Genomic DNA, 15,064 nt, shown 5'->3' with positions numbered 1-15,064 from the left:
TCATATTTTAATTTATCGAAGTCGAACATGTTCGAATTTTTTTTAACCCGAACTCAAGTCAAAATTATTTTGTTCGTGAACCATAATATTTTATTAATCTAATAGAATTATATATTAAATATATATAAATTTCGAATTTTTTTGGACATTTCGAGCTTTCAAAAGTTCGTTATTAAACCTTACTATATGGCCAATAATTCGAATAACTCGCGAATAGGTTCAAAGATTTCAAGCTAAATCCAAACTCATACTTCATTTCGAGTCGAGCTCGAGCCAAAAAAATAAAAAAAAAATTGATCTCAAACTTGAATATACTTAATTCTAGCTGAATTCGAGCATTTAAATTTTAGTGATATTCGGTTCAATTCAATTCGTTTACAATTCTAATACTCACATATACACTATATATAATATTATTGTATAATTAAGTGATTGATTATTACAATGACTAGTTCAGATGTCTAAAGTGCACCAAAAAGTATTTGGAGATACCCTTTCCTGCTTCCTCGTTAAAAATTTGAGATAGATAAATATTTAGCTTCTAGAAGCTAAAATTAAAACATAAATATAAAACTTGATTTAAATTTTAATTTAATAAAATAGGCTCTACAAAAATCAAAATATCTAAACTTATTTTAAAATAAATTTTAATAAATTCATGAAGAGTTTGTACATTTAATTGATATATATTCAAAAAATAAATTAACTCAATTCATATTTATAAAAAATTTATTATTTTAACTTAAAAAATAATATTTCAATCTCATATTTCACAAATTTAAGTGGTAAAAGAAGACAGAAAATGAATAGAGGATAGCCCAATTTTTATTCATACAGCGGTTGAGGTTTGGGCTGATCCCAGAGTCCCAACTGATCTGGACCGAAACCGACCCATCCTTGCTGGACCAGTATTCACGGGCCGGGTCGTCCGGCAGGAATATATATTCCAAATCCCGTCTCAGACTCATAGGAAGGAGGAATTTGAAAATTCCTGATGTTAATGGAGAACGAAGTGGAGCCGCCCGCAGACCACAAGCTCGCCGGTTTCCTCCGCATGGTTCTCGCAATTCCCGATGCCGCAGTTCCCGTACCTCTTCACTCCGCCTGCCACATTGCCGGCGAACGTCAAGATATCCGCTTCGTGTCCCAGAACAACGTCGCATTGGTCCCTATTGCCAATCCGGGAGCCTCTACGACGCCTTCATCGAAGAAGAGACGTAGCGTGATGGGGATGGTACACGGGTCAATTAGCGTGCTGCACCAATTGCATGCCCTCGTTACGCACAAGTGCTTGATAATCGTGGCGCGAGTTGTTGAAACCAGGGACCGGCGGAGTGGAATTGAAGGCGGGGGGAGGGAAACTAGAGCTGTAGTTTTAGTGGATGTATACTTTCCAGCAGTCTTGTGGTGTGGATGGCAGTTCCCGCGGTCTGGCGCCATCGCCGCTTCACTTTGCAAACACCTTAGGTGCGTTTTTGAATTAGGGATTGATTTTTCTCTTGATAATTTGAGGTTTTTACTGTTGGTTGAAATATATTATTTTATAAGCTGCCTTTGGTTAGGCAGTGCTTTAATGTTGTAAATTAGTCAAGGGTTTTGTGGTGCTATTTCTTAGCTTTTAATGTTGTAAATTAGTCAAGGGTTTTGTGGTGCTATTTCTTAGCTTTATGCTGGCATTAATTATTTTGTAACTAGAACTATTGACCTTAGCTTTTTTGTTAAGTCACCTATATCTTGCACAATTTCAAAGCATTGAGTGCGTGGCTTGATGAATTTAATCTGATAAAAAAAAATTGACAGTTGGATTTCGAGATTGGCTGCCTGGGGTATTTGCAATATATTTCAATTGCCCATGCGAAGTTTAAATGTAGAGGCAATTATTTTGAACCTATTTTTATTGCTCATTTGGCAGTTATTTTGAAATCTCTTTATACCAAAGCATATGACGTTTAAACAATTTAATTTCAAATGACTCAATCCTGATGTGATTTTAGATTTTTCGCTTTGAAACATTTATTGCTACGACATAGATGCTATAAATGCATGTTGAAAGAAGGAGTGGGGTGAGAGTAAGAGTGTAAGAAAAGAAATTCCTTGAATGAGGGAGCTTCGCCTGTGTGGGAAGTAAACGTCTATTTGGTTGTCTGGGAGTGTGATTTAACATATGAAAGTTGGCCTCATTTTTTGATGAAGTATTTAGTGGTCCAAAAGTAGGATACATTTTTTTGGCTCATTTGGCATCTCTCATATCATGGATTTCAAAAATAGCCTAATGGAAAAATTACACGTAATTTAATAAGGTAGCGTGAAATAGGGTCGAAAGATGATTCCTGATTACTATTTATTCAGAGAAATGTATTTAGTTTGCACACACACATACATTGAATTAGCTAGCACATAGATTAATGATTATACATTTGGTGTTGTTTTTAAAGTTATATAAGTACAAGCTGACCTCTCGCATCTGGAACGCGGTAAAATATGAACAGATTATTTTCCACATAGACCAGACATAACCTAGTCAGGACGGGAACACAAATATAAATATGGCATAAAATGCCATAATGTACTAAACATAAAAAATGTAAAAAATGGCAAGTGTTGTGTTTGGCACATCAGGTCTCCCACCAAGGATATGTTTTCCCATCTCGGAAACATTTCTTGGCAATAGTGAATATGACACTTCTCAACATGCTACAAAAACTTGCAGGCTCTAGTTCCTCGCCACGACAATGGTTCATGGCAGGGACTATGAAGAGCATGCAAGGATTCTTGACAACACATCTATGTTCACGAAACATTTTCCCAGAATATAAAATACAAACCGATGTGTTGTGTCTGCTGCCCATCCATAGTCTCAGCATAAGATCTCTAAGGTGTGTTCGCACATAACAAGCCAGCTTTTCTCATTGTCGGTTTCTCGATGAATTCTACAGGGCTTAAAGATGTTGTGAAGAAACTAAATAACATAATACTCTTAGGAATTCACATAAATTCAATGCATTGAAAACAATTACACATAATTCTAGAAACAGAATTGCGCAATTTCAGTGCTTAGAATAGAAAAGAAATAGCAAACAGTGCAAATCAGTTCCCTTTCAATGGAATATAATTACAAGCGTGCTCACGCATATTCCCATTATGTCACATAACTCAGCCGCTACAGCCATAGACCTCTGAATGTGAGAGCTTATACTAGTTTTTTGCAAAAAAAAGAAAAAAAGGTTTTAATGTTACTGTAAATCTCAATTTTTATCCCGTATTTGTAGCAGTGCAATGTTAATTTTGATAAATAAATTTAGGTTTTGTTGACTGCAGTGCAATGTTAAACTTTTAAATGATTTTATTTTACAGTTGTGATTGGGAAGCTAGAAGTTCAATGCTAAGGTCTGTAAAAGTGGACTACGACAACTATTATGGTGTTTGGAGTGTTACAGACTGTCACGTCCTTCACTGCAAATGGCATTGTAGTGCACCAGACAATTCCAAGAAAAAGCCTTTTGAACTCCAAGAAATTTTTAAGAGCTTGCCCTGTGTCTCGGAGAAAGCGGACCTTGATAATTCAAGAGTGCAGCCAGCTCATTTATCATCTGACTCTGGTATCTGGGTGTTGTCAGATGATATTTTGATGAATATCTTATCTGCACTATGCCCAAAAGATCTGCTTAGGTTTTCTTTGGCGTGTCGTCATTTAAGGTATTTAGCAGCGTCAATCATGCCATGCATGAAACTGAAGCTTTATCCTCATCAGCAGGCTGCTGTTAATTGGATGTTACTGCGTGAACGGGAATCTAAAGTTCTACCACATCCCCTATTCATGGATTTCAAAACCGAAGATGGATTCGATTTCTATATAAATAAGGTTTCTGGTGAAATCGTCTCTGGCGTAGTTCCCACAATTAAGGATTTCCATGGCGGTATGTTCTGTGATGAGCCTGGATTGGGTAAAACTATAACATCCCTTTCACTAATCCTGAAAACTCAAGGAACTTGGGCTGAACCTCCAAATGGTGTAGAAGTGATCTGGAGCATACATGACGGGGATCGGAAGTGTGGCTACTATGAAGTTAGTGGAGACAATCAAATCCATGGTAGATTGCAGGACACTAACAAAAAGGTGGGTCAGAAATCTCGAAGAGGACAATTATCAGTTAATGAACTCGCACCAAGGAATAGTTCTAGCTTCCATGCACCTAATTCTCCTGGTTCTTTTGGTTTTGCTGATCAAATTTTAGACTCTGGTGATTCCTCAGTTAGTAAACAAGTTAAATTCTCTCTGTCTGCATGCTCAACTTCTTCAACATTTTTGGTGCGTAGCGCTGGGAGCAATAGTACTGTGAAAAGACAGCTTCTATATGCATATGATCCACCTGTCACTTCTGAGAGAAAGAAGGCTAAGAAATGCTCAAAAAACAGAAAACATAACTTTAACCAAGTTGGTTTCTCCTGCAGGAGGGATAAGGAGATGGTCACAGAAAATATTGATTGCAAAGAAACCTGGATCCAATGTGATTCTTGTAACAAGTGGCGAAAGCTTGAGAATGGAATCCTAGAAAATGCTTCTAGGGCGTGGTTTTGTAGCATGAACAATGACCCCTTACACCAGGATTGTAATGTTCCAGAAGAATCTTGGGATTTCGGGGAGCCCATCACATACCTGCTGGGCTTTCATACCAAGGGAACATATGGTGGCCAGGAGGAAAATATTGCATTTTTCATCAGTGTGCTAAAGGAACATTATACGCTGATAAATACAGAGACAAAGAAGGCCCTGACTTGGTTGGCTAAACTTTCACCTGATAAGTTAGTAGAAATGGAAACGATTGGGTTGGTGAGCCCTGTAGTAGGAAACTCGCTGTTTGATACTAGAGTTACTCGTGATTATCACAAAATCTTTCAAGCTTTTGGCCTTACTAAGAAAGTAGTAAAGAATGTCCTAAGGTGGTTCTATCCAAGGGCACTTTCAAACCTGTCCTTTGATTTGGATTCCCTCAGGATAGCTCTCTGTGAGCCATTACATTCGTTAAGATTATATGTGTCAAGTGCAACTTTAATTGTTGTCCCATCAAATCTTGTCGATCACTGGAAAACTCAAATTGACAGGCATGTCCGACCAGGACAATTACGAGTTTATGTATGGGGCGATCAGAAGAAAAAGCTTTCTGCACACAATTTGGCTTGGGACTATGATGTTGTGATATCTACCTTTAATCATTTGAGTTCTGAGTGGAGTCCTCATAAGAGAAGTGTACTGATGCAAGTTCATTGGCTTCGAGTCATGTTGGATGAGGGTCATACTCTTGGATCAAGTCTCAATATGACAAACAAATTACAAATGGCTGTGTCCCTAACTGCCACAAACCGGTGGTTGTTGACAGGTACTCCAACTCCCAACACTCCTAGCAGCCAGCTCTCTTATCTTCAACCGATGCTTAAATTCCTCCAAGAAGAGGCTTATGGGCAACATCAGAAATCATGGGAAGCAGGTATTCTCAGGCCATTTGAGGCCGAGATGGAAGAGGGGAGGTCATGTTTGTTGCAGTTGCTTCACAGATGCATGATCAGTGCGAGAAAAATAGATTTGCAAGCAATTCCACCTTGCATCAAGAAAGTTGCATTTTTGGATTTTTCAGAAGAACATGCAAAAAGTTATAATGAGTTGGTGGAAACAGTACGACGAAATATATTAATGGCAGACTGGAATGACCCTTCTCATGTTGAGAGTTTACTGAACCCAAAACAATGGAAATTTCGTGCTACTACAATACGAAATGTCAGATTATCTTGCTGTGTGGCTGGACATGTTAGAGTGACAGATGCTGGTGAAGATATCCAAGATACTATGGATATGCTAGTTGAGAACGGTTTGGACACAATGTCGCAAGAGTATGGGTTAATAAAGTATAATCTCTTGCATGGTGGAAATTGCATGAGGTAAGGAGCTGTTTTTCTTCCTTGTATGACAGATCTCGTTTGACCTTTTAAAATAATGTATCCTTTGTTTTCTTGTTAGGTGCCAAGAATGGTGTCGTTTACCTGTCATTGCACCTTGTCGGCATTTTTTATGCCTTGATTGTGTTGCTTTAGATTGTGAAAGGTGTACGTTTCCTGGGTGTGGTTACTTGTATGAGATGCAGAGTCCAGAAGCCTTAGCTCGTCCAGAGAATCCGAATCCTAAGTGGCCCGTGCCAAAGGATCTCATTGAGTTGCAGCCTTCATACAAACAGGTGTGCCTAACAAAGTACTTTAAATTTTGTATAATTGGATATGGTCCATGGTGATTCTCTTTTTTGATGCATTTGCTAGAAGATGCTCATGTTTTCAGTTCATACTAAGGCCTAGGTCTTGCACACCTTTTATTACTAAGGAAAGGAAAAGCTACTCTAGATGGCATGGGAATTTTATCATCTGTCACCACCTATCAGCAGATATACAGTACATTGCACCATTTTTGTTTTCCTAAACAGTCCTTCTTACTTTCTATCTACCAGTGTGAATGTTTAATTTTATTCCTTAATAACTTAGTAAGGAAATATGACCTTGTAATGGGTTTATTTGGTTCAATGCTGCATTCGTTGATTGATTCAAGGTACTAATAACGTTCAGTTAATGCCAATTCTTTATGTAATTAAGGGCTTGTGCCGCACTAAATATTTCCATCATATGATTTCCCCATTCTCTTTCTTCTTTTTTCCAGTTCGAGTAGATCATGCACACCACAAAAATAAGTTGAACGGTGACTGGTAAATGAAGAGAAGATTGAACATGTGGTTATGCCCTTCTTTGATTTGAAGCATTAAATATTCTGCCAATATCATTTTGTGTATTTATATATACGTATGATCACCTTGACTGTGTTTGTCCATTTATCAATGGAGATTTTATGCATTTTACCTCTTCTTGTCTTGAATCTTTTGGTGGAAAGGTCTCCTAAAATATCACTGTTTGATGCAGGACGACTGGAACCCTGATTGGCAGTCAACAACCAGCAGTAAAGTTACATATCTTGTTCAGAATTTACAGAAACTGCAGGAAGCTAATAGGACTATAGTGTACCAAAGTGAAAGCAGAGAGGATATCTATGATAACCTTAATCTCTCCTCTAGGAGTAGCTTTTTAAACCCATCATTAGATCAGGAAACTTGCTGTAATTCTAGAACTGGGTATAACAAGATATCTCTCGAGAAAGTTCTCATCTTTTCTCAGTTTCTTGAACACATACATGTCATAGAACAGCAGGTAACTATTGATTGCTGCAGGCTTGATTTCCATGATATTTGTTTGACTTACCAGTCTAATATTTTTAAACTGTTGGTACAGTTAAATATTGCTGGGATCCAATTTGTTGGGATGTATAGCCCAATGCATTCTAGTAACAAGGTATGCTTTTTTTAAAAATATTCATAGCTACTGTAATAAGTTCTTTTGATGCGGTTTAGTTACTAACTTTTTCTTGCGGAATTCAGATGAAATCACTGGCAACATTCCAGCATGATGCCAACTGTATGGCTCTTTTGATGGATGGAAGTGCTGCCTTAGGTCTTGATTTAAGCTTTGTAACTCATGTTTATTTGATGGAACCTATATGGGATAGAAGGTAATTGCTACAATTTCTATTTTTCTTCATTTGACGAGTCTAAACAGCTCATAGACAAATTCTCTAGCATCTTGATTGTCCAGCTGGTGTTAGCTATTCCATCGACTATGTGATCTGTAATTTCAAATGTTTTTTTTTGGACAAGTCTAAACAGCTCATAGACAAATTCTGTAACATCTTGATTATCCATCTGGTATTAGCTATTCCATCGAAGATGCGAACTCTAATTTTTTCAACTGGTTAGACCAGTGCTTTCCTATGAGAGTTGATCCATACTCTGATATTGTTATGCTTCTTTTGCTTTACTTTGACTGAGAATTGCACATTTTTATTTGTCATTTTTTAATATTGATGATGATTTATTTCAATTTTATGAAACATGAATAGCATGGAGGAGCAGGTTATCAGTAGGGCTCATCGAATGGGTGCTGTGCGTCCTATTCATGTTGAGACATTAGCGATGAATGGCACCATTGAAGAACAAATGTTGAAATTCCTTCAGGTAGTGTTCTCCTTGCCCTTGCCCTTGCCCTTGTTCTTTTTCTTGTTCTTGTTCACGTGATTGTTTTCTCATGACTGTTGCTAGAATAGTTCTAATCAAGTACACCTTATTTTTGTTCTTGGAATCATACATCTCTGAAAATTTGTATTTTTTTCCCAAGTGCTTGTCCCGACCACCCATTCGAAAAATTTGATAGCTGCTAAAATGTATATTTGAGAAATTTTGTTTATATTTGTGTTTCCTCTAGCAGAATATCAAAGTGCAGCTAATATTGTGGTTATAAGAAGGGTTCTTGTAGTCTCTGGGAAAAATGTGACATAGAGGTTGCTAGCGTCTGCACTGTCTTGTTACATAAATCTGATAAGTAAACACCGATATGTAACTGTGAAGTATAGTTTGGGGAAAAAAAATTTATTCACAAATGTCACGCCCGATTGATAAGGAGTTTGGTTTTGCTTAAGCAAGATCTCGGTTTTAAAGTCTTAGATTAGTTTGAATTAATTGTGGTTTTAAGAATCAGGGTTGTCTTCAAAACAGTACAAAATGACATTTTAAAGGACATACAAATCATCTTCACTGAATTTATGAATCCTCAGCCTCATACGGTGTCAAACTTTTTCTCTGTACCAAATATAAGAGTTCATATTGATATAGTGTTCATGACTGCTTGAACGATCCCTGGTTAATCTATTCAATGCAACCCCAAACAATGACGAAGTTCTGGTGTAATAATCTTTCTGAACGGCTAACTCCACACTGTCTTGGCTTATAGGATGCTGATGGATGTAGAAGAGTGTTGAAGGAAGAGTTTGGGAAGGATGATATTGACAAGACACGATCATATCGTACGCTACATGATTTCGCCGAGAGCAATTATTTGGCGCGTCTGAGCTTTGTGCGAACATTTTCTTGTACATGAGCTTGGTAGGTATCCGCCCCTGGATTATTGGACCATACATGGGTTTTACAGTCAATTGATCCATATTAGTTTATAATTAAGTTACACATTCTGGATCGGTAGGTTTATTTAACAGAAACATCTTTTGTTTGTCAATATTCATCCATGTATTGTTACTGGTTAAATTAGACCAGTGGTATATATAACCAAAACATACTTTACCTAGGGAGATTGGTTTGAGTTCGATCTGAGTATCGTTAGGGGTGTAAATGAATCGAGTTTCAAATCAGTATCAGTCTGTCCAATTTAGTATCGAATCATTGATATGAAAAAAATAACCTGCTTGATTAAATTCTGTTCGGATCATGTTAGGTTCAGGTTACCCTACTTTATTTATTTATAATTTAATTTTTATCATTTTAAATAAAAATTAAAATTAAAAAGTAAAAGTTATGAAATTTTTATAAATATTTACTTCTTGAATTATATAAATAAATATATAAAAGGAATATATATAAAAAAGATTAATTTATTTTGGGTCATTGGGCTGGATCAATTTCCTGGATGGGAAGCATAGCACAATTTTAGGTTTCGAGTTTCTCAGCAACAATTTAGGATTATGAAAGAGAGTCACGTTGATTCACCCAATTTATTCAGTGATCTTGAGATTTTGAAATATATGTTTATTCAAGTTGATTAAGAATTAAAAATCAGGTTAGAGTGTTATTAGTAAAATTTGAAGATCGATGTTTTATTATTACTAACATCTAGTATTATTAAAATTAATATCCAAATTAGTATTATTATTTAATAGTTACAAAAATTATCGTAATACATGCATATTTCTATTATTTTTAAATTTTAGTTATTTTATATATTATTAAGTAATGTTTGTAGTTATTATCGTTTGTAGTTTGGATACTGAAATTAGTGAAAATTAATGAATAATTTGTTGCTAAAATATTTTTAATAAAGTATTTCTAGAATCTTCTTAATATTTATCCAATAATTTTAAGACTATGCTATTATTTCATTTATTACAAGATAATTCACAAAAATAATCGATTATTTTAAAATTATACCGGTCGTATCCCTGGAATGAACCACCTAATAAGCCTTCTACTCGGTCCCTTTGAAAGCTTTGATCAAGTTGCTATTTTTTATGGAAAAATTTTTTTGATATCTGTTCAAAATTATGCATATATATTTCTCATGAATCTGTATCTGTGAAAAGGTCGATCTGTCTCATACTTATAGTAAAAAAATAATAATTTTCACAAAAAATAATATTTTTCATGGATCAAGTGGAATAGGAGAATTGTTTCAAAAAATTAATTGATGAGACGATTTCATATGAGTTTTTGTGCATATACAAATATTCATACTTATAACAAAAAATAATATTTTTCACAAAAAATAATATTTTTCATGGATCAGGTGGAATAGGAGAATTGCCTCAAAAACTAATTGATGAGACGGTTTCATACGAGTTTTTGTGCATATACAAAAATTCAAGCTTTTTCATTTGGATTTAACAACTAATTTCACAAAATTTCTACTCAAAAAATTCAAATGATAATTTACGAGTTCGATTCTCACAATATCTCTGGTCTGTGGATCACCGAATTAGAATATGTATTTACTTTTTAACATATGAATACACAAATTAAATAGACTTTAATTATTTGATTCAAAACATATACAACACTTCAACTCAAGATGTTTAGTAACACAAAACTGATTCAAATTAAGTAAAATTAGTTATTTGAATTTAAAATGTTATAATTTGGAACTTATAAGATATTTTTTTAACAAAAATAAGTAATTATTTCAATTTTATTTGATCGAAATATTATTATATTAATTTTTATATACAAATTGTATGATGGATTTTAATATTTAATATATAAAAATATATAATTTTTTTATATTTAGATTGAATTTTTTTAAAGTATGCATGAGTTGATTTTTGTATTTGAATTGAGTTTTCATTTTAAGTTAATTTTAATACAGATCCCTTTTTTAATATCTATCCTTTCATGAAATGAACCTCGTTCATTTTTGGGGCATTTGCAAATATGGCCTCACCACAACAAAACTTTAAGGTCAAAGGCCTCATATATATAGTTCTTTTTGGTTAATAGGTCTTCCTTTAATTAAAAGTTAATCAAAATATTAATTAATAGTTAATCTAAATATTAATTAATAGGGTTTGTGGGCCAATTGAGAAACACCACCCAAATCAACGTAAAGTTCTCATCTCTCTCTTCCTCTCTTCTCTTCATTTCTTCCTTTCATCGCTTCTTGCCCATTTTTCTCCCATTTTTATCATTCTCCATCTTCATTTCAATTCTAACTTTTTTAATCTCTTCATTTTCTCTTCTCCAAAAAAATATAAATTAGAATCAAAGATTAATGACATTTTCATTCTCATGCAATACGTGTTTTCATAGGATCATTGGAATATCAGTATAAGGTATTTTATTTGGCCATTTATGTTTTCATGTGTGTGGATTATCAGCTGCTCAAGTAATTTGATTTCTCATTCAGTTTGTTAAAACATTTATTTCAGTCGATTAAATTATATATTTCAGTCGGTCAATTGCATTCCGTCGGTCGGTTAAATCATATATTACAGTCGGTCGGTCGGTTAAATCATATATCACAGTCGCTTAATATCATTCAGTCAGTCGGTTCTTATTCAGTAGGTTGAAACATTTATTTTCGTAGGTTAAGTTATGCATTGCAGTCGGTCAATATCATTCAAATAGTCAGTTATAGTTATATATTTCCAACTCCCTTACATCCATTATTTATATATTTTTTTCAGATTGTGTGGACAGCGATATGATTGAAATCTTAATTAATTTTGATAGTGAATGGAAGGTTGACGGTGAACAGAAATATTCATAGTGTGATGGAAGTAATTCGGGATGGCATGTTATATCTATTGATGATAGTAATTTAAGTATTGAAGATGTTGAAGACGCAATTTTTGAGACACTTCATTTGGATAGACATGATATGATATTGAAGCTAAGTTATTTGCCCAAATTTGAGGTATGTAATCCAAGGCCAATATATATAAAAAGCTCAAGAGCATTGACAACATATCTGTCTTTTGGCATTTCAAATGTTAGACCTTTGCTTCATGTTGAAACTATCAAAACAAGTGGCTTTGAAACAAGTTAAGAAAAAACTGACAATGCTAAAGATCTTGAAGTTTGTAGATATCATATTGATGAGATGGTTGTAATGAGAGAACATATGATGAATATTTTGATGGAGTATTTTTTGGGAATTACTTAGAAAATGAAATGAATGAGCATGAGAATTGGGTGGATGAAATAACAAGTATTGATAATGTGATAACAAAAATTGTTGAGAATGAATTTGTTGTGAATGAAGAGAATCATGTTGAAGAGCTTATATTGTGTACAACACATAATACACAAGTTGAATTTTCTTATCCTGAAAAAGATGTGCAAGATTCTACATTATTAGCCATAGTAGGAGATGCTGAAGGGAATGTGACTTATTTTTTAATGATTTGTCTAATTTTTTGTCGTTCAAGAGTTTGAGAGAAAAGACGAATTTCAAACAGAATTTTTTAAGATTTGTTTAAATGCATCCTTTGAAATAGATGTTCGAAAATCCAACAAAAAAATTTATGATGTTAGATGTGTTACACCGAGTTGCAGTTGGAAAATACGTGCATCACAAATAAAGAATTCATCACGATTCTCTATACGTGTTTATCATAACACACATACTTGTGACCTTTCATATCGGAGGAAAATGCATCGACAAGCAACATCAGACTTTGTAGCAAAGATTTTGGTGGAAAATTTTAAAGGACAACTCAGTTTGCCTGAACCAAAAACCATAATTACAATGATGCAAAATAAAGGTGTTGAAATTAGTTACTTCAAAGCATGGAAATGAAGACGACTTGTTTTGGATAAGTTACTTGACAGTCCTGAAGAGAGTTATCGAATTATGCCTTCATATTTGTACATGATTGAACAAGTGAACAGAGGCTCGAAAACTGATTAGGTGAAAGATTCAACAGGTAGATTTAAATATATGTTTCTAGCATATGGGACATGCGTTGATGGATTTCGTAGAATGAGAAAATTTATATCTGTCGATGGAACATTTTTAAAATGCAAATATAGAAGTTGTTTACTTGTTGCTACAGCCCAAGATGGTGACTGTCATCAATTTCATATAGCATGGGCCGTTGTTGACACTGAGAATGATGATTCATGGACTTGGTTTTTGCAGAAGTTGAAGGAGTTTATTAATTAATGATGATCCTAACTTGGTAATCATTTCTGATAGACACATATCTATTATTAATGTTGTTCGTACTGTATATGAGCATGCATCACATGTACATTGCTCGTGGCATCTTTCACAGAACCTTAAAAGAGTGTCTGGCGGAAAAGGTGGGATTGATTTGTTTATGAAAACAACATATGCATACAAAGTGTCTGAATTTGATGAGTTGTACGGATGTTTGAAAGAGAAGTATCCCAACATGCATCGTATCTTGAAATGCATTCATCTCCTGACAAATGGTCTAGAGCTTATTCCCCTGGTGCTAGATACAATATAATGACGACAAATGGGGTAGAGTCAATAAATGCAAAACTTAAGAATGAAAGAGAGATGCCTATTGTAGCATTGTTGGATGCAATTCATAAATTAACTTCAAAGTGGTTCAACAAGCATTGAAATGCAGCAGGTTCAGCTACGACGACACTTACTCCATCGACAGAGGCTATCTTAAGAGCTAATTTTACATTGTCACAACAGTTAAAAGCATCTCAACTCAATGCATTTGAGTATCAAGTATACGGTGATGGGAAGGATGAAGTTGTTAATTTATCTGATAGATCTTGTAGTTGTCGAGTGTTTCAAATTGATAAAATTCTATGGGCTCATGCAATTGCAGCAATTTATGGGGCAAAATTAGATTTGTATGACTTTTGTCGCCCTACTACTCATCACAAATGTGGGCCCTTGCTTATGCTGATACCATATATCCGGTGCCCATTGCAAATGAATGGAACATTCCAGATCATTTTAAATACAATGTACTTCTCCCGGATGTCAAGAGGAAACGTGGTAGAGCACAAAAGGAAAGAATTCATTCTATTGGGGAGTTTGGTCGGAAGCGAACTAAAAAATGTGGTGTATGTCATGAATCTGGCTATTGCCGGAAAAAATGCCCTAAGAGACAGACTGATGTGTAGACGAGTTATTCAATTTTTTGTTTACGATGTTGTATTTGCATGTTGATTAGTTTTTGTCAAGTTTGTTGTTTGAACAGGTTGTGCATGCAGATATAATTTGAATTTTCATTTACGGGTTTAATGCATATATATTCAGTCAGTTCAATGTGTTTAATCAATCGGTTCCTGTATGTAGTTCAGTCATTTCAATGTGTTTCAGATTTATGTGTATTAGTTTTTGTCAAGTTTGTTGTATGAACAGGTTGCGCATGCATATATAATTTGAATTGTCATTTAGTGGTTTAATGCATATATATTCGGTCTGTTCAATTTGTTTAATCAGTCGGTTAAACATATATATATATATATATATATCTATCTGTTGATTCAATGTTTTTAATCAGTCTGTTGCTGAATATATTTCAGTCGGTTCAATGCAAATATATTTCAGTGTTTAATCATTCAGTTAATGCATATATTTCAGTCAGTTCAATGTGTTCAATTAGTCAGTTAATGCAAATATATCAGTCGGTTCAATGTGTTTAAAATCAGTTGGTTTAAAAGCATACATTTCAATTAACGTATAGCGTTTCAGTGGGATACACTCTTTATTTCGGTCGGTTATACCATACATTGCGGTCGGTTATGCCATGTATTTCAGTCACTTCAGCGTGTTTAATCATTTGGTTAATGTAAATATATCAGTTGGTCAAATGTAGAATTGGTCAGCTAATGAAAATATATCGGTCGGTTAATACAAGAATATCAGTCGGTTAATGAATATAGTTACTAAATCAATCGGTATAATTACTAAATGTCGTATAACT

General features: G+C 34.4%; 1 protein-coding gene across 2 annotated transcripts; it reads left to right on the top strand.

The window, feature by feature from the left end:
- The first annotated feature begins 951 nt into the window (after positions 1-951).
- LOC140841423 (F-box protein At3g54460-like) lies at positions 952-9,226 on the top strand. 2 transcript variants are annotated; one of them, XM_073208826.1, is made up of 8 exons: positions 954-1,467; positions 3,355-5,934; positions 6,014-6,227; positions 6,955-7,239; positions 7,321-7,380; positions 7,467-7,597; positions 7,985-8,099; positions 8,872-9,226. In XM_073208826.1, the coding sequence occupies exons 1-8, from the start codon at positions 995-997 to the stop codon at positions 9,016-9,018; spliced, it is 4,005 nt and encodes a 1,334-aa protein (XP_073064927.1). In that variant the 5' UTR covers positions 954-994; the 3' UTR covers positions 9,019-9,226. The 2 variants fall into 2 exon arrangements, 1 of the variants encoding a protein (XP_073064927.1); XR_012120183.1 differs by lacking the exons at positions 7,321-7,380; positions 7,467-7,597; positions 7,985-8,099; positions 8,872-9,226 and adding an exon at positions 6,698-6,770 and having other exon boundaries at positions 952-1,467; positions 6,955-7,090.
- Positions 9,227-15,064: the final 5,838 nt, after the last annotated feature.

This window comes from Primulina eburnea, chromosome 9 (genome assembly GCF_022965805.1).
Source record: "Primulina eburnea isolate SZY01 chromosome 9, ASM2296580v1, whole genome shotgun sequence".
Taxonomy (NCBI): domain Eukaryota; kingdom Viridiplantae; phylum Streptophyta; class Magnoliopsida; order Lamiales; family Gesneriaceae; genus Primulina; species Primulina eburnea.
This window is presented reverse-complemented; position numbering and strand designations above follow the sequence as displayed.